At 42.9% G+C, this 20,474-nt stretch overlaps 1 protein-coding gene across 1 annotated transcript in view; it reads right to left on the reverse strand.

The window, feature by feature from the left end:
* Positions 1–20,474, reverse strand: part of wscd2 (WSC domain sialate O sulfotransferase 2) — a 41,418-nt gene that overhangs the window by 5,587 nt on the left and 15,357 nt on the right. The window contains exons 2-6 of the mRNA XM_084945485.1: positions 12,403–13,307; positions 8,898–9,012; positions 6,826–7,010; positions 3,904–4,025; positions 3,659–3,833 (exon numbers count right to left, since the gene is read on the reverse strand). Coding sequence (XP_084801611.1) covers positions 3,659–3,833; positions 3,904–4,025; positions 6,826–7,010; positions 8,898–9,012; positions 12,403–12,790 — 985 coding nt within the window. The 5' untranslated portion in view covers positions 12,791–13,307. The remainder of the gene's footprint in view (positions 1–3,658; positions 3,834–3,903; positions 4,026–6,825; positions 7,011–8,897; positions 9,013–12,402; positions 13,308–20,474) is intronic.

Genomic DNA, 20,474 nt, shown 5'->3' on the forward strand with positions numbered 1-20,474 from the left:
CATTCAGACCTCTGACAGGTTCCCTTTTCTGGGTTCAGCTTGCCAAGAATGATCACATGAAGTTCATTTCCCACAGCAGCTGATTTTTGTTTTGTTTGTTCACAGCAACCTCCATTTCTGTTTACTGCAATGTGACTCTGCTGATCCAAGCCACATCTGTCCACTGCATTAAGGAAACACTGCCCACAACAACCTGGACTGAAGACAGACCTATTCTGGATTTTTGAGCTTCATAACAATATTTGGAATAACAAGAAATACAGCGATAAGCATGTATGTGTCTGGAAGCCAAGATTTTACAGTCAAATCCAAGAACATTCATGATGATATTGTTTTAAGTAAACGTTTTAGAGCATAAACTATTTAAAAATTTGCAAATTTACAAAAAAGGAAAAAAAAACAAATAAAAATGTAAAGTTATAAATAATGTTCGGATGATTTGCAACATCGAGCGTGCATAATGGCACGAAAATAAGAATTTAGTGCATGCGTGTGTGTGTGTGTGTGGGGGGGGGGGGTCAGGCAGAAGAACTCAGAAGTGTGACTTCCTCATATTTTGTGTTCGTGTGCATGTCTGCAAACTCCAGACAATAATATCACAGCCATTTTTTTTCTTAGTGCCCTCTGCTCCTGCTTAAACTGCGTGGACACACTCGGGTGTTTTCACACTTGCATCCTGTTTGTGCGCACACAAAATGCTGAGACTTTTTTATTTCTGTTTATTCCCGAAATTGTTCACATGTTGTGGTTTTAAGCTTTGTATTTATTTTTAGTTTTTCCAGCTTATAACAAGCAAAATATCTCAGTATTAGGAAAAAGGGAGCCACAGTGGGATAATTATACCTGTTGTGCAAACAGAAGGTTATTATTTTTACTTCATGACAGAAATGGAGAGAGAAACTAATTAAATTGGAGCCAAAGTGCTTTGGTGTATTGCATCTGGGTTTCCTAAGGTAGGGACCCTTCCCACTCCATATGAATAAGTGGTTCATGTCTTCATTCCTGTGTGTTTTTCAGGTTGGTATACCAGGAAACCATACACACACACACACACACACACACACACACACACAACCTTTTAGTACTAGTGTAATGAGTCTTTTTAGGGACACGGCTGTTTATCTTAGTTTAGTCTGTTGCCATGGCATCTTAAGAAAAAAAAAGGCAGGAGCTATGTTACAAACAACGCTTTTTTTAAGCTTCATAATGTACCGATAATCTGTGTGTGTGATTGCGTGTATTTATTTTCAATACTGGGATGCTGAACCCTTGGCATATGGCACAGTGCTGATAGTGTTAACGCTGTGACTGGGTTAAGGTTTAAAGTGTGACGCTGGAGGTTTTTTTAGTTTGTAATTCATTTGATGTTGTGAGCTCAAATGAGAACAGTCATAGTTATTTAAAAGTAACTCTGAGGCTGTGATTTATGCTGTGAGATACCTGAAATATTAACTGGTTGAAAGTGAAGCCTCCTGAATGAATCTCAGTGTTGATTTGGTTTATACAGTTTGAAACTGAGCACGAGTTACGTCTGTTGTTGACATAAAGTAAGTATAGCCAACGCTGGACACCAGAACAAAGGAACATGTGGAAATTTATAACAGGGTTTATAAGCCATGTTTATAACCAACCAACCACTTGTTACTTTGGTACAACTAGTCCTAGGACTCGTAGCATTAGTTCACTGCTCTTTAGTCAATGAGTTTGCATAAATTGCAGCTTTTCCCCAATATTTGGTTTCTGGTCAAACAGGGAACTCTCCAAGCGGACCAAAGTGCGTCACTGCAAACCACACCAGAACATTCAGTCTGCTTACTGAGCACATGTGTCTGGGGAAGAAGCATAGATAACACATTTACTCCCAACATTCGTATTTATATATCTGTTTCCCTCACTTCAGTTTGCTAAAAACTGTGCACGCTGCATTCTCCCTGAATGCAAAGTGTGCTTGGCAATGGGAAGGTGTGTTTGTTCAGACTGCCAGCACACACCTCTTAGCCTCTGAGCTGGATCATGCTCCCACTATGGAGTTCCTTTGGAAGTACAACTAAAGCCACCTCCTCCAAATTAGTCTTGGTGGTCTCGTCTGTACCTGAATGTGAGAGTGCAAAGCTGACATCTATACAAATGAATCCCACCTCTTTATCCATTTCTCTTCATGTGGTTCTGAAGTCAATTATCTCTTCCTTTAGCCCCACTACTCCATGAAGTTTCCTAAAAACCGGGCTGATAGCTTTTGGATAGTGTGGAGGTACTCAAAATGTACCTGCTGCTCAGAATTAGCTTAGCAGAGGAATTAAATAATTGATACTAGCGCAGGTGATATAGTTTTCATGTCATATGACAAAAATCCACGATAACCTTTTGGCACGTTGTAATTCAAGTGGTCTAAGAGGGAACTACACTCCTGCACCTCCTCTGGGCTCTGTTTTCAAGAGGCACTTCGACCAATCAGACGTCATTTTAGACGAGTAGCAGCTTCAAGAGTGAAGTTTCAGGACTTTGCCTACAAAATTTAAAAACATGAACTTGTCTAAATGAAGCTTACACATACGTTTAATAAGAAAGATCTGTATTCAAACATCTGTCTGCTTCTCGGATGTTTGGTAACTTATCTAAGCTTTACATCAGTTCCCCTTTCCCACACTGTCAAGCTCTTTGCAAGATCACAAGTCCAATTGTCCTTCTGCCTGCCTTCTTCAGGCCAATCAGCCGCTACTCCATGTACTTTAAATATCACTGCGGATTTTTCATTTTCCTTTCCAGATGCCTTCATGCAACCAGCTTCCTCCCCTCTCCCATGTCAGGCTCCATCCAAGCCTCCATCTTCATCTCCATCACCAGCATCTAGATTCCGAGGGGTTTTTCCCTAATCCCTATCACTGCTGGGATTCTGCTGCATCCAACTGACAGATCTGGATCTGATCTATAGATCCCATTCTCATCACAAGTGATGATCACCATTGTGAATTCTGGGCAGCTCAACACAGAAGTTGGCATCTTATCTAAATGAGAGGCACATGCAAGTAGTAGAAGCTAGAAGTCCAGTGAGTAGTCCAGATGTAGCAGTGTGAGTTAATAAGGAAGACAACCACAACTTTTTTTTATTGCACATCACAGAGTGCTATAGTTAGCAATGCCGTCAACATAGAAAGTAAGCAACTGTGGAGCCAGTAAATACATAAATATGAGGAAGTTGAGTTGAATTCCATGCTAGGCCCAAAACAGCACTAACTTAATATTAGAGTGTAAGATGCACGTCTGGTTGAAGGGGCTAAGAACAGATGTGGCAAAGCTGCAGGAGAAGAACTGTCGATTTTTAAATTCTGTGATTTTTGAAATGATCTTCTTCACTGCATGATCACATCTTTAATCCACCACAGATTCATGCATCTCATACATGGACTCATCTACAGTTCAGGGTTGAACAGTCAGTGCCAAAATCATTTTGCAAACTTTGCACGACGTGTAAGTTAGACAAAGTTCAGGCTCATGCTGACACTTTGCACTTGAATACCACATGCGTTATCATACTTTAAATTGAATGTGCTAAACCTCAGAGTCTGACTTGGACTTCCCACCAACAGAATGTGGCCAACATTTGAGCTTCAACACATGTGTGGCTTTTCAGCCGCTGCCAGGAAACACTTAAATTTACCTTGAACCTGTGTCTGGTAGACGACAAAGTACTTGTCGTTTCCACAGCTTTCAAACTCTTCCCCTTGGCACCGATTGAGACACATGCCCTCGTCCTCCAGCTCATGCAGGGAGAAGAGGGGCGTTGGGAATCCGCAGTAGCATCGATCTCCAGCGAGCACAGCCAGCGATTTCTCCTGGAACACAACAGCCATTATACACTGAAGACACACTCACGCAGCGTACAAATCCCCAACATCCACTCACCCTCTCTGTGCACATGTCCACGCACTTATCCACAGACATGTTCTGGATGACCGCGCTGAAGGGGAGAGCCAGTGTGACATTGTCTGGCCGGTGGAAACACCCTTTGAAAATGGCACTGCCATCTGAAACAGACAAAACAAGCCAGACTGTCACTTACCAACACGAAAGAACACAGAGACCTTAAACTAACAGCAGCACTCGTGTCCCTGGGATGAATTGCAACCTCAAATCCTCTCTGTGGTCTGATGTTGGTGAAGACAACACATCACAAAAGCTGCTCTTCTCCTTCATGTGCAGGTCTTTTTTTTAACCTTATTTTAATTTGTTATTGACCTTTTTTTTTCCAGCCTGCTGAACCTAACTGAAAAGATAAATTAGTTTTTATTCACGATGGAAATGTTTCTCGCACTGCACCACCACTTTAAAGGGTGACACCCAGATTTAAGTCACTGCTAAAGGAAATCTAAACATCCATTTCACATTTATTGCAGGCTGTCAACCTGTCAGCAGCGCCAGTATAGAGTACTTACGAAAATGTCTCTGTTGTCAACAAACTGTTAAGAATTAATGACAGAGGAGAGAAACCAAACAAGCGCTGCTTTTCACTGTGACAGACAGTGTGATGAAGACACCTTGCTTGCTCAGACATAGCCAAGTAAAATATGCAAATGGAGCTTCGTCTCTATGGTATTCCTTCCTCTCAAAGTTTATAATGTCACTACCAGTAAACAAGACTATTGAGCACTCTCTCCTTTCCTTTACAGGAAGTATTAGTGATCAGTGGTGTCAGACTTTAAAAAAAAGAGAATATCCCCTTTATAAATTAGTTCTAGTGCTGTTTGTGTGTGTGTGTTAAATGTTTTATTTATTTTTGACCTTGTTCCTTGACTTAAAGTTGCATTTTTAATGCCACGTTCTCTCCATGGATCCTGTTTGTGTTACCTTTCTGTGTTTTAACATGCTGCAGCTTTAAATCCATCCAGCTATCACAGAAAATGAGGTCTCAATAACAAAGAGTGCATCAACGATGCATCTGTGCTCAGTTATTATAGCTTTTAAGAGCTGGGATTTACTTGGCAAAGCTCGCAAAACAGCTAGCACATCACATTTCCTCCATTTCCTCTTTGATGTTCTGAGCAGCCCTCACATGACATGAGATCGAGGTTAGAGGTGAAAATGCCGACATGAAGTGCTTGCGCAGCAGTTAGATAGAAGGATTAAAAGCAGAAATGAGAATAATAACAAACAAACAGCAGAGGAACAGAGGGGTGCACTGTGAAGCAGGTTCAGCATAGCCAAACTTTCTTTGTGTCAGCTGGCTCAACAATTTCTCAAACCCCCAGTCAGAGATAACGGATATCGCCACGGTTGCTATCAACTGTCTCTGTTAATCCAGGCTTCCTGCTTCTCACATAAAAGAAGGATTCGGACGCATTATTAGACTTTTCGTCCACTCAGAATTGATCATTTGAGTGCCGCCTGCTTCAGTCAGAGACATTATGAGGAGAGCAGGTGATAGAGATTGAAAAAGAACGGGCTGTAACAATGAAACAGCAAAAGGAAGGCCTGGGGGCATTCAGGTTTTACAATGGCCCATACCCCAAAACAGGAATGTGGAAATTACATTAGAGTGTGTCCAATTATTTCAACTGATTTATCACAGATCTAATCTTTGTTTAGCAGCCATGGTTTCAGCAGAGTAAAATCAGGTCTAGGATCGAGTATAAAAGTATTCATTTTATGCATGATCTACTGAACTGTGACTATATATGGTGATTTTTGTACTGCAGTCTTTTAGCAGGTTCCTTCAGCTGTGCCAACATTTTTATTAGGTTGCATCTATAAAATGTTTTCCTTCAGGACTTGGAGCATGTTGTGATTATAACCTGCTGTGCACCAGGTTATCTGTTCAGCATAAAGCTGAACGTACCAAGGTACAGCCACCTTCGTCACAATGAGAACCTTGACTTTAAGCTTGAAATACCGCCCTAACCCAATAATCTTGCTTTGTAGTGCACACCTCTGGAGAGACCAGCTGAGCCGTGAAAATATTCACCACATATCTGCATGGTAACTCTCTCTGATCTCACAGTATTTCCAAGAAGCAGGAGCCAAGAAAGAGAAAAAGGAAGAGTGAATGCTAAAAGGAAAGGGTGGGTAGAGTCACCCCACCATGTGTTCGGGACTTTTTTAGATTATAAAGAAAAAAGTTCCCACAACAAAGCGACAAAGAAAGCCACAGTTTTATAACAGGTATAGCAGGAGAAATAATTTTTAGACACCCTGCTGAATTTGTTACAAAGGAAAGATTTTTCTGGATGTTTAGTTCATATTCTGTCTCTCTCGATTAAAATTCAACTAGCATACGAAATAAAGACTGTTCATTAGTTTGTAAGTGATCCAGCAGGGGATCAAAAAATTAGGCATATTCTATACTATAAGATCATTACAACTCCTGATAATCAGCTCTTTCTCCCAAGACTGAAGTTTTCCACTGGCAGGCAGTCGGTGTTTAGGATGCAGAGGTAGAGCAGCTCTCCGGGGAAAGAGGTAAACACAACAGAGCAGCCTGCTCCCGACTGTGGCAATAAAACAAATCTTTTCCCTGAAAGTAGCCGCGGGTGTTACACTCCTGAATCAAAATTACATCTTTGTGCCTAAGTACAGACTCTCAGGACACTCATATCCAATCAGATCCATCTTAGGAAAGGGACCCAAGTTTAATATTTTATTTTCAAATATCAAATTCTATTTTTATGGCAAATATATAATGAAATTAAACTTTTTGAAGGTTCCATTTAAAGGATTCATTTCACATTTATTTTAGACTGTGAACCTGTCAGTGTTGATATAGAGTATTTATATCAGCAGTAGTAAACACTTGACGTGTTGTGTTATTGGATATGCTGATGCCAGACTTACAGCGGCGCGCTGACTCCTGACTCAGCTCCAGCCTATAGATGGACAGTCTGTTGGGCCCTCCGCACACGTTGCTCTTCTCTCCTTTGCACTCCATGTTGCATTCGCTGTCTGAAGCATTGGGCGCCTGGATCTTATGACCACAATAGCACTCTGCGCCAAACTCCAGCCCTGCATACATATATCCCCTGGAGGGAAGAGGAAAAAAAGGATTAGCATTGTTAGTGTAGGGAGACAGAGAGGTTTAAGTGATTGTTTTGAGCCTTCATTATGTTCCTTAATCCTCCACAGGCAAAAACAGTTCATCCTCTGGAGCAGCTGGGAGAGCTGTAATCAATGGAAACAAACCACTGATGTGGTTTGTGCATGAAAATATTATTCAAGAATAATGCATCGCTGTGAAAACGAGAAAACTTATGTGCTTTGCAGGCCTCTTAAGCAAAGCCAATTATAAATGTGTGCAGTATACTAGAATTTATCACACAGGGCCTCTCCTCTCCGTACTGTTGCCTGATGAAGGATCTGACTCCCAGAAGGCTTTTCAGGTGCAATTAGACATCGAACATGCATACCTCACACAGGAGAAATCCCCAGGCTGTCAATCAAACCCAAACCCCTTTCCCCCCCTACGATGTGTTGCCCCACATTTGTTTGTCTGCTTTTATTAACCCGCTACTCTAGCAAACGTGGCTGCAAGAGGCAAGAACTAATAGGAGAAGGAGCTGAAAACAGGCATCTCTCTCTGCTCCTATTCTCTGCTCTGTGAATCAGTCATGGGTGTAATTCAGTGCATTCGACAGAGCCGTCCCTGGTACTCCACAGGGAGGGAGGAGGGAAAAAAAGAGGTGAGAGAAGGATGGTGAGGTATCGCGGAGAGTGAGACGGGATGAGAGGATAATGGGAAACAAATGGAAGAGAAGTGAGGGAGATGAATGGCTTGAAAACTGGAGCGTGTATTTTTACTACATAAAAACTGTGGCAGTGCAAAAAAACCCTAAAACAAAACAGAATTTTTTTGGCAATCAGTGAAAGAATACTTGCATTATAACAAACCGACTGATGTTTTTTTACCTTATAAAACATGATATAAATGCAAATGTAATTTAATAAACGGCCTGAGGCTTTTTGTTTTGTTTGTTTTTTAATGAATGGGCTTTAATTATAAACCAACGCCAGCGTGACTCAAAACCGCAGTTCAGTGTTTCAACAAAACACCAATCACATTTCTTTATAATATGCAGAACTAAAACACAGTAAAAGCTGAGCACTGCATAATCTTAGAGGCCTGAAGAGGCCGTGTCAAAATCTAGTTTTAAAGTCTTTATCACGTCGCTTGTGTCATTTCGTTTTGTACGTTGTGTTCAATGTTCTACTCAAGCACAGGAAAACTATTCACGTACACAAACAGGGAGGTTAATGGTCCGGTTAGCTCATTTTGCCCTGGGCCGCAGTAACAGATTAATGTGGCCATAGCTGAACGGAGGCCGAGGAAGGGGCAGTCCAGTTAAGTTCTTCCAGCAAGTTGTTTGTGTGCCATGACCACAATTAAATAGAAAAAGGGTATTTTTGAAACTGCAGATCCGAAGTTGGGAGGACTTGGATGCCTAAAATATCATGTGGTCTGTGGTGGAGCATTGGCTCATACTTTAGCCTATTCCAAGAGCATTTTCAAACATTTTCACACCATAAGCAAACATATTCTGTCACGTTGAGTCAAGAATGAACTTTGGAACTCAAAAACTGTGAAGGATTTGTTATATGTGATATAAAAATGTGATACGATTGGGAGCCTGTGTGCAGCCACAAATGGGCCTGGAGGTCATCTTGCTTGGTCTACTGTGCATCTTTCCTCGTGACCTTTTCTCTCTCTTTCATTTATTTATTTTTTTGCTTTTTTAGCTCAGTTACGATGGGAAAGTACCTTTTGATCTCCTGCAGGTTTTTAATCTCCCCTTCAGCTCTTTTGTAGTGGAGGGTTTTTTTTTTTTATTTCTCAGTAGGAATCAAAAGACAGCAAAAAAAGAAGGTTAACTTGCCTAATGGATGAGTTTTTTTGTTGTTTGCTACTGTCATACCTTTCTGCACAGTTGTCCTGGCAACGAAATACAGTCATTTTTTTGTAGTCAAAAAAGGAAACTCCTCTCAGAGCTCTTTTCTGAGTGTCATCAATGTAGCAGCCGATGTACTTTGCTGAAAAAGGAAAGAAAACACAGTTGGTCGTGTGTGCAGAGAAAACATAACTTATATGTACATAAGATTACATTTCTAACGTAACAGCTCATACAGAGCAATCAAAACCCTTTGTCAGAAGTGTCAGAGGTGAATTTTATCCACATTAGAGTCCTCACACACAGCGTCACGCTGTGGTGACATCGCACATGGGAGTCCAAACTGGGGCAGAAGCTTTATTTATTTATAAAGACAGATATCCCCTTCTAGTGGCCTGTAACTGTAGTGGCAGTCATCTCTCTGCATTTTTCAGAAGTGTGTGGGGGCTGGGCTCTAGTGAACCTCTGCAGAGGCATACAATGACCCTCTAACAGCTTCTTGCCTCTCATTAGAACAACGTTCTCGTGTTTAACTGGGCTACACAGACCCTACCAGCAAACCTCTCACCATCTGTGCTCTGCCATCACCCCTTTAAACCTCTGTTAATAACTAAATGGGAAAAAGCATAGAGTCCCCTGCATTATCTTAATTGTGCTGGTCTACAGGCCTGCATTTGAGCAGCATGTTGTGCACTGCAGCGGATGGTAATCTACCTATTGTTGAGCTGGAAAATAATCTGCTTTTTGATGGAGGGAAATGCAGATTTGATGAAACAGCATCTCTTGTTTTGAATAGCACACTTCTGGTTCGCATTACACGAAGGTAAAGGATGAAGCGGCAGATGCAACTGATACAATTATTGTTTTCAATCATTTTAGCATCTTCCGAAATGACCTCATTGTAGCTGGTGAATCACATTTTCCATAGTGCTCCGAGTATATCCTTTCTCCAGCCTACTCCTGTTGTCTATTTGTGCAGCATACATCTGTGCAATTGGCCCACACAGCAAAAATGTGCTTATGCGCCGTGGTCTGCATCTTATCGCAATATTCCCTTCAAATTAAATTTGGAGCCAAGGTGAATTATTACATTTGGAGTAAAAAGAGAAGGGGAGAAAAACTCTTAACCCAAACACAGCCACCTTTGGAAGACAAAAGGCTCTTAAACACTACATATTAATGAGTGGCGCTGGATGCACGAGCGCAAACGATAGCTTTGAGGTTATTAATTACTCTATCATCACGTTCGGCTGCAATCCCGTGAGGTTAGAGCTTCAGAAAAGGGCAGCGTGGGGGTGGAGGCGTGGGGTGGCTGAGTGTACATTGTAAACATGTTTGCTTTGCTCCCTCTGAATGCAGAGGGGGCTAAAAAAAAAAGGTTATTACCGCTTGTGCATTGTTTTATAGTCTAAATTTGAATTCACAGCAGGTTACTGTGCTGTGACTCAGGGATTATGACCCGCTTCACGCTTACAGATGTTGGGAGTCTTTCCCAGAGTTAAAAATCAGGTGGGAACTCTGCTGTTGTCATAGCACACATAACACAGATGGAGCAGCAGCCCCTCACACTTATGTTTCATATTTATGGCAGTTTAGCTCTCCCGCCTGGCTGTACAGCTTCTCTGGAGAAAAAAAAACAGGAACCAACATCACTAAAAGGTAGTTTAAACAAAATCTGTCTGTTTATTTACGCTTTTTTCAAGTGTCTATTTTAGGATTTTATAGATGATTAAATAGAAACAGCTAGATAGCATGTGCTCATTCCCAGTGAAGTTATCTCCCTGCCAGTGCGTGAAGCAGATGATTATCACAGCCGAACTGAGGGTTTCTCGCTGGCTGAACGATACAGGAATATTATTTCTTTTTTAAGCACCACTTTTAAGCATCACCTGACAATTAATCTGCTTTACAGGTTTAACACAAAGGGAGTAATATTTTGAAATACAAAATAAAAGGTAAAAAAAGTTCCCACCTGTACAGCAGGTAGTTGAACTTTAATTCCACTCGACTCTGAGGAGACTTAAGCCTCTAATTTTCAAGTCTACCGTGCATTTCCATCATAAAGGTGCTTTTTTTCCCCATTAACAAACCTTTTCACTGCCATATAGATTCCTTTTATTTAAATAAGAGTTCAAAAGTGTAGTAACACGAGATGAGCTGTGAAGTGTAATTGAGGCACAGATGCTGAAAACATGCCACAGAGAGAGTAAAGCCTCTTCACATTTCACCAGTGAAATTGTGATATTTCTGTGTCTGGACTCCCATTGATGAGCAAAATGTTTCTAGCTTTCAGTAGTGGCACCCGAGTGTTTCGAACTCATGCTGTTTTGTATTCTTCCTCCGTGGCGCTGTTGCTCTTTGAGTTTCTTGCACTTATCTAACGACTGTGGGTAAAATGTTACATGTTAACATAAGAGGGAAAAAAATGGTGTTACTACTTTTTTCTTAAGGACTTAACTAGTTTATAGTTTTCTCTTGTGTTTCGCCATGAAGATAGGAGCAACACAGGGGTAGTTTTTTACTTAATAAATACATATGGCAGAAATATGAACTGTTGACTTTGTTTTCAAATGTTTGTGCTTCATCCAAGAGCAAAGAAAGTGATAGACACGATACGAAAATCAGAGAGGAGGAAGAGAAAACAGAGCCAGGAGCAAATTTGTCCATGTTTCATTTTAAAAGATCTTTGTCCTGTTCAAGCTCAGAGATGTCAGCTGCAGGTAGACACATCCCAGCCTTACACCAGTGTTTCCATAACACATTATGATTTAATAAGCTGGCACTGAGTTTACATGTAAACCTTTTAAGACGGGATTGTGCACATGAGCCAGATAAAGGGGTTAATCCCACAATCGTCTAATCGTTTGGTTGTTGTCATGTCAGTCAAAATGTGAGCATGTGCAGAACATGTGAAGGAGCTACAGCTGAAGCACAGAGACGGGGAGATCCTTAAAGGATTTATTCAGGAGAAAAGACATAATTATAATTATCATCTCACTCCACTCTGAGGAGATCTCCCACATGACCAATTACAGCTAGTAGCGTCGAGTCATTAAGATGCAGCAGTTTGTAATTTTTGGGATCTGTTTCATTTTAGCACAAAGTGGGACAAAAGCAGCTTGTGAGTATGCCAGTGAGCTTCCATTATGAATGAGCCTGCAATAAAAAGTTCAGCATTTGTACCACTGCTGCTGCTATGTTGCCAATTTAGCATTTTTCTCCTGCAACATATTGAAAAGAGTTAAAAATTAAGCAGTTAAATGAAAAGTGCGATAACAGCATACCATATATGACAAATGGAGCCTCTCCCAGCTGACATAATGCATGACTCGGCGTTCACCCTGGACAGGACTAACAACTGAACCATATTGTTTAAAACTGCTTAAAAGATTTACATATAAACAAACATTTGAGACATTTGCTAACTTGCTTTAAGATGTAAAAGAAACTAAAGGTTGTGGCTCAGATGGTTTATTTGGAAAACTCCCCAGCTAAAAAAAAGTGCACAACTGCAACAGCGGTTTTCACCCACCTCTTCCATCATCCAGGTCTTTGGCATTGCGTCCTTTCAGCGCGCGGTTCCAGTTGCTGGTGTAGTCTCGCCCCCTGCCCACCATCCCAAGGCCCTCCTGTCTAGTTTTCTTCATCCAAGGGGGACCGAACCTCCGTCCACTTCTCCGTTTTTCCTTAAACACCCTACTCATGAGGCCAAGTCCCCGAGTGTCCGATGAAGCCCAGCTGCCCATCTCCGAAGCTATAAGAGAGTCTCGGCCTCCTCGGGCCCCGGGACCGTTGTCCCCGACGAAGCCAGCGTGCAAAAAAACGAGGCTCCCGGCGGTCAGGTAGAGGAGGATGAGGGAGAAGAATCGCACAGGTTTCCTGCGGAAGTAGCGCTGTATCTTCAGCAGAGGCTTGGCCATGCTGGCTCTCCCAGCCACTCAGACACACTCGCCCAGTGATGAAAAATCATAAAGATGAAGAGTCAACACCACACACAGCCCCACTGGGCACCAGCTAAAGCAAAGATAAAAGTCAATGAAAAAGTCTTAGACCTGCATGAAGGTCACCCAAAAAATAACATGTCTTTTCCCTTGTGGATAAATCTCCAGTCTCATAAGGAAGGCTGCTTGCATCTGTGCTGCTCTGCCGGTTGTGAGAATCTCTTTCTGCTCCCACTGACAGACCTGCCCTGACAGCCGGCTCTGGGGCCACGTCCTGAAAGGTGAGCGGCTCCAGGTGAAAGATGATCGCTCAAACGCTGCTTTCACTTCAGTTATCAGCCTACAAAGATGCCACACCAGCACCGCAGTGGCACTTTCTCCCACACTGTGCGGAGGGAAGAGGGTTTTATTTATCAGCTGAGCTGAGATCCTTTCAGCTCTGTGCGGCCAGCTATTCACTGAGATGATCCGGGAGAGAAAGGGCGTGACTTACCATCTGCAGTGAAGACACACACACACACAGGGAGAATAAACATACACCTGAGTCAGTTTCATCACATGTGGAGTGGAAGAAAAAACATGTGCAGGTTACAAAAGGATAAAGAAGGCAGATGTAAAACTTCTTGAAAAGCTACAAATCAATCCGAGAAAAGACACAGAAGCATTTCCTTTACAATACTGTTGGTCCATGCAGTTCAACTTTGTTATGCAATGAAAGCAATCTTCATTCTTCTGTCAAACTCACAGTAAACAGAAATACCAGATGGAACAAAGACAAGCACAGAAAATTAAATAACAGGATTCAAAGCAATTACGTATCTTGGAAACGACTCTGTTTTTAACCGTTGCGCCAAACAGTCATAAGGAATTAACTCTACGAGCCTCAGAGTGCTTTATTATCTTTAATAAATTAAGCTAAGCAGAAAGGACAGGAAAAAATAAAACAAAGCTCTACCCCGCAGCATTTTCTTTAAGATCTATTGTTTGTGGGAATAAAAGGCATTTGTGTAGATGACAGAAAAAGAGATCTTTTAAAGAATGCAGAGGTTAAAAATCTGGAAGATTAAGGGTGGTCATCCATAAAACACATGCTTTCATGATTCTGCTTAAGATTTACTGATTGCTCTATTTTGGTTGTGTGTGTTTCGGGATGGCTGTATCCCGACTTTCCAAACTCTCTGCAGCTTCTCTCAAAGGAGTCTCTGTTCTGGGACGAGCCCCAGAGGCTACAGTCGGATGGTGTAACGCAACACTCCTCAAGGTCAGGGAATTTTCCAGAACATTTGAGGGGACACTCACCCATGTGACTTTTCTGTCTGTCTGCCTCAGGACAAATCTGCAGAAGACTTGTCACCTGAAACCTCAATGGCACCGCAGTCCCCCCCCCACTTCCCCTTCTTCTTTTCCCCTCGGTAGTCTAAGAAGACTCTCGGACCCTCAAGGAGAAAAAGCTTACATTCATGTGCTTCAGCCTGACACAAAGACGGCCCTCATTCTGTTTGACGTCTCTCAAAACTTTGCCTGGATGTAAGGATGGCTTCCATTACCGATGTCTCTCCGCATCTTGATTATTGTGTATTTTGTTCATTTTTAGGATCAGATCTCTCTTCCACAGATAAAAACACGAGACGTTCTGAGATGTTGCAGTCATGTTCACGTCAGCTTTACGAGGACACAAAAACAAACAATGGAGCTTCAAAAAATGTCCGAAAAATAACATCTTAGAAGTAAATCTCTGATGGTGCCAAGTCGCTGAGTATGAACAAACAAATTCACAAGAGATTTAAGTAACTGTTTGACATTTGGGGGAAATGCATTAATTTCCTTTGTCTGTAACTTAATTAACATCTTTATTGTTTGATCTGTACACAAACAAAAACGCCTGCTTCTGCCTGTTAATTTTTCCATCCCCTAAGAAAACAAGTACGATAATAAACTCTTCCTTTAAACGTATCTGAAATGTCATCCTTTCATTCCCACGAAACAACCTCTTTTCCACAATAACGCAGTTACACAGTATGATAATTCCTCAACAGCTGTATAAACACTGTTGAAAAGTGACTCCTGCACTCCAACTCCACATTGTAGCCACAATAATTTATCATTCCTGCGTCAGTGTTTCGCTCCCGGTCGATGAAGAAAAGATATTCCTGGACGACTCGGCGACTGCTAAACAAGCTGGTGTTTGTTTCAAACCGAAAACTGTTTGCCCAGGAGACGCTGAATCATGTCGAAGCCAGGGTTATGCGGTTGAAAATCAAACTGCGTATTACATAATGCTTACGACCCCTACCTCACCGAAGACAAAAACACAAGTCTAATAATTTGCACCGGTCCTTCCTGAGATCAGGCTGCTTGAAGGCCACGGGGGTTTTGAGTGGGGCTGTTTCGTTTGCCGCAGCTTAAAATCAGCGTTCTCTTCTGAATCGTATAGTAAATGGATTTATGAGAGCAAACGGACACGTGTGACATCTAATCACTCTCCCTCTCATGAACACGACAGGACCACACACAAAGGATAATTACTGCTGTTAATAATTCATGGTCCCCCCTCCCCAGTTACCAAAGTGAAACTGAACTCTACTTGTGGTTAATTTGCAGGTTCCAGCGACAGTAACAAAAGTGTGGATGCATGCTGCAGCTGCATGAGTCCCATGTTTAAAAAACAGGCAAGTACACACTTTACTGTGCCTCTAACTCTGCCAGTTCCAGCACAAGTTAATGTTAATATAATATATGTCTGTGTGGATTTTTTATGGTAAAATATTCAATTTTTCACAGGAAAAGTCAGAGGATCACTATTTAGATGCAAAATCTTTACAAAATGAGTCAGATTATAAATATTTGCTGAGATATTTCAGACAAAAGTGAAGGTCTGACTGACCAAATAACACTGGCTAACCTCCCTGACCCCAAGTATGATCCCACCGTACTTTGCAGCTTAGTTAATCGCATCCTTTCTTCTGGGAGAAAGTAGGAGAACAGAATTAAATAAAACAGACACATGAAGAAAAAGGAAATGCAGACAGACAAGAGACAGGAGGAGCTGTGGAGGTCTTTTTTTTTTTTTTTGCCAGATCACCGATATTACTCCAGTGGAGTGGGCACAAACTCACTGACTGACCATTAATTCACATTCATATTAAATGAGCCAGCAAATATTTAATCAGAGAGGATTTCAGGACGGAAACGTCAAAGTTAATCTTCGGCAAGCAGGCGGACGGCCAGCTTTGCTTTTGCTCCAGGCAAACGCCGCCACAAGTCAGTCCATAAATATTCTTCCTATGGGACTCGTTGGGCAAGGAGAGGAATGAGTGTTTCACCTCTACAGTCAAGAAACAGACAACCGTCAACTAGCACGGACAAGTGGTGGCTTCAAACAAGGAGCGATGGGAAGAAATCAGCAATAAAATATCTGTGCTCTACTCTGCCTTTGTTTGCAGGCTGTTAAATGTTGATGCTGATCACCTCAAGTGCACAGATCGGGTTTGAGAGTCTTTTCATCCTCTCAGCTCAGCATCAATTTTCATGTTCCTGATGAAAGATTCAAATATTGTCCATAAACAGTTTATTGCTGTAAAATGTACTGAATAAATGCACATTCACAGCTATAAACAAAACACCGCCCACATGCTAAACTGACCATAAGCTGAGCAACCTCCTCTCCACATTGTTAGAATACTTTATGCAGTTAAAGACTCGTAAAAACAACCATGCTGCGACAGAGATGATACCAGCAGGAAAAAGGCTCTATTAGAGTGGTTATGCAATACTTGATTTTGCATAACTGTTCTGATTCAGGACGGGAAGAGAAAAGTTATTTCACACCCAACAAGATGTGATCTTTAGTAGATTTGGTTTTTAGACCTGTTATACTTAGTCATGACAGAGGCAGAAAAAATATCCAGTTATGCTACATGACTCTGCAGATCCTCTCCAGGTCGCCAATTTGCTTTGCTTTCGTTCTTTTCACCAGTTCGTGAAGTGCAAATCAGCTGTACGGAATCAGCTATGATATCCTCCCACAGTTTTTAAATGGGAAAAATACCGGAAAACAAGTGTTTGGTAAAGCGAGGTTGTGTTTGGTCCGCAGTGGGGGGAAATAAAAAGCAAGGACAGTCATTAACAATGCGTTTGCACATGAGGGAAACACACACTGTCGTGATGGAAACTAGCAATATCAACAGTGGCAGGAAGAAGAGGTTATCAGGACTCTGGTGCCAGCATTACTGGGAGGGGAAATCATTTGAGGTTTCTTCTAATGCCCACTTTGTCCCTGTTTGTACAACTTCGAGTCCCATCCTGTAAAAGAGCCGTTCTGTGGGACGTCTTCTTTCCTTTAGCAGCAGAGGGGGTTAACAATGATAGCGGCAGCAGCCCTGACCCTCCCCTCACCCTGGGGCCCGTCCTTCCGCTCTCCTGGTGTGTTTGGCCTGCCAGTGCGCATTAGCTATGACTGTCAAATCACATCAAACTAAAGATCGCATTCCTCCCCCGGTGACATTACTAAGCATGTTTGTTTTTACACGCAGATTCTTCCATTCATCTGGCTGCAAAGTTGCCTTATTGCAGGTCTGAATGAAATGTCAAAGCAGAGGAGTTATTGAGAGCTCCTCTTTAGCATAAAGTGTGTAAATGTGTTTATTTCAACATTGGTTTTAGGTGTTTTTCAATGAAAACTTTATGGTAGACATCTGCAGTCTAGAAAAAGATCCATCTCATGTAAAAACTGAGAAAGCTCAAATAAACCACTGCCAAAGTTTTGCTGATCTGCAGAAGAGATTCAAGTGGCTCGCTCAGCACAGATGGCAACTCTTAGGAGCGCATGACCCCTGAAAACTGGAGTGTGAACATGACTGTGTCGAGTAACAACAGGATTATACTGCCAAAGCAGTTTTCTTCCTTTAGCGTTTGGCAAAAGCTGCTGTGGTATGTGCTACAGTTTTGGCTTCCCATCTTGTTGTAAGCCATTTTAATTAAAACTGTGTTTATCTCACTGTGTGTTCACATTAGTGATTGGCTTAATGCCCAATACACTTCATTAGTGGTGGCCACTCACAAGGAAACTCATCAGCAAAGATGCAAGAATCACCGCACGGCGACAAATCCCATGAAGTAAAGCACTCTGCTCACAAACGTTTTATTACGAATGGTTCAATTTTAAACTTTCTCCCAAATCCAACAACATAACTAGGAACCATCAAATCCAGCAGGCTCCTGACACCTCAAAGTATCACTTAACATATCCTGTGATAAAGTTTCTAAATATAATGCTCCACTATCAGCGCTGCCTTGTAATGCATGCTGTTTATTATTGGCTTGTCTGTCTAGAACCTCTGTATGTCTGGATATATTTAAAAATGTGAACTATCTGATAAAAGTATGACAGAATTTGAGTACGTGTGATTAAAAGTGTGTTAAAACTGACTTGGGATGATGGCGTGCTTAAAAGCGAATAATGTAAGCTGTTAGATTTCGTGTGTTTAGACTTTTTCAGAATTATCTGTTTAACTTCATTTTAGGCTTGAGCAACAAACCTTCGGACACGCTGTAACATGTAACTTAAACATTGTGATAAAAGCTCTGAATTGAGTTATAGAAGTTCCATGATGTGCAGCCGATCAGTGTATGAATGTAAACACAGACCGTAAGGTTCAGCAGAGGGTTACGTGACAGAAATAATGATGACACGACGCATATGTTAGCCAAGTTTTAAGAGGATACAAAGTTTTCAAGAGGACCAGCACTACCATTTTTATTATTGAGAGCATATTTCAGGCTGACATAATCAGCATGTGTGTAAATAAATGATGATAGCAGATTAATAATCCACAAATATTTGGCTTTCATCCACCAAAGTTCAAGGTCAACTCAATGATTTATTTGTCAAATATTTACAAATATTGTCAACATATGGAATAGCACCATATAGGATTTAAAACACCGTGAATCGCTACCTTATCGTGGTGGAGGGGTTTGTGTGTCCCAGGGATCCCAGGGGCTATGTTGTCTGGGGGCTTTTGCCCCCTGGTAGGGTCTCCCATGGCAAATAGGTCCTGGGTGAGGGACCAGACAAACAGTGATTCAGGAGACCCTTATGCGGAAAACATCGAGGGAGCAGTTTACCCTACCCGGGATAGGGTTACCGGGGCCCCGCCCTGGAGCCAGGCCCAAGGAGGGTGCCCGAGGGCAAGCGTCTTGTGACCGGGCCTTGGTCCATGGGGCCCGGCCGGGCACAGCCAGAAAAGGGGACATGGGCCCATCCTCCCGCAGGCCCACCACCCGCAGGAGGTGCCGTAGGGGTTCGGGTGCATTGTGTGCCGGGAGCGGAGGCCCTGGTGGACTGATCCCCGGCTACCAAGACTGGCAATAGGGACATGGAATGTCACCTCTCTGGTGGGGAAGGAGCCTGAGTTAGTGCGTGACGTTGAGAGGTACTGGCTAGATATAGTCGGGCTCACCTCTACGCATGGCTTGGGCTCTGGAACCAGTCTCCTGGAGAGGGGCTGGACTCTGTCTCAGTCTGGAGTTGCCCCTGGTGAGAGGCGGCGGGCTGGGGTGGGTATTCTAATATCCCCTCGGCTTGCTGCCTGTACGTTGGGGTTCTTCCCGGTGGATGAGAGGGTTTGTTCCCTGGGCCTTAGGTTCGGGGAACGGGTCCTGACTGTCACCTGCGCTTATGCGCCGAGTGGCAGTTCAGAGTACCCAGCCTTCTTAGAGTCCCTGGGTGGGGTGCTGGAAGGTGCTCCATCTGGAGACTCTGTTGTCCTACTGGGAGACTTCAATGCTCACGTGGGTAACGACAGCGAGACCTGGAGGGGCGTAATTGGGAGGAACGGCCTCCCTGATCTGAACCTGAGCGGTGTTTTGTTATTGGACTTCTGTGCAAATCACAGTTTGGCCATAACGAACACCTTGTTCGAACATAAGAGTGTCCATAAGTGCACGTGGCACCAGGACGCTCTAGGCCGCAGGTCGATGATCGATTTTGTAATCGTATCACCAGACGTGCGACCATATGTTCTGGACACTCGGGTAAAGAGAGGGGCTGAGCTGTCAACTGATCACCACCTGGTGGTGAGTTGAATCAGGTGGCGGGGGAGGACGCTGGACAGACCCGGTGCACCTAAACGCGTAGTGAGGGTGTGTGAAGCTGCTGCATTGAGCTGCGGCTGCAAGATGGTTGGTGCCTGTTGTGGTGGTAACCCCGAACCAAATAGTGGACACCAGAGGTGAGGGGAGCCACCAGGCTGAAGAAGGAGTCCTATCAGGCTTGGTTAGCCTGTGGGACTTCGGAGGCAGCTGACAGGTACTGACAGGCCAAGCGGAATGCGGCTTGGGCAGTGGCTGAAGCAAAAACTCGGGTGTGGTAGGAGTTCGGAGAGGCCATGGAAAAAGACTTTTGGACTGCCTCGAAGAGATTCTGGCAAACCGTCAGGCGTCTCAGGAGAGGAAAGCGGTGCTCTACCTGCACTGTGTATAGTGCTGGCGGAGCGCTGCTCACTTCGACTGAGAAAACTGTCGAGCAGTGGAAGGAATACTTCGAGGACCTCCTTAATCCCACTGACACGTCTTCCGAGGAGGAAGCAGAGGCCGGGAATGAGGGGGATGACCAGCAAATTTCCGGGGGCGAGGTCACTGAGGCAGTTAAACAGAGGCACCA

The sequence above is a fragment of the Perissodus microlepis genome, chromosome 12 (genome assembly GCF_051167445.1).
Source record: "Perissodus microlepis isolate ML-2025 ecotype Zambia chromosome 12, ASM5116744v1, whole genome shotgun sequence".
Classification (NCBI taxonomy): domain Eukaryota; kingdom Metazoa; phylum Chordata; class Actinopteri; order Cichliformes; family Cichlidae; genus Perissodus; species Perissodus microlepis.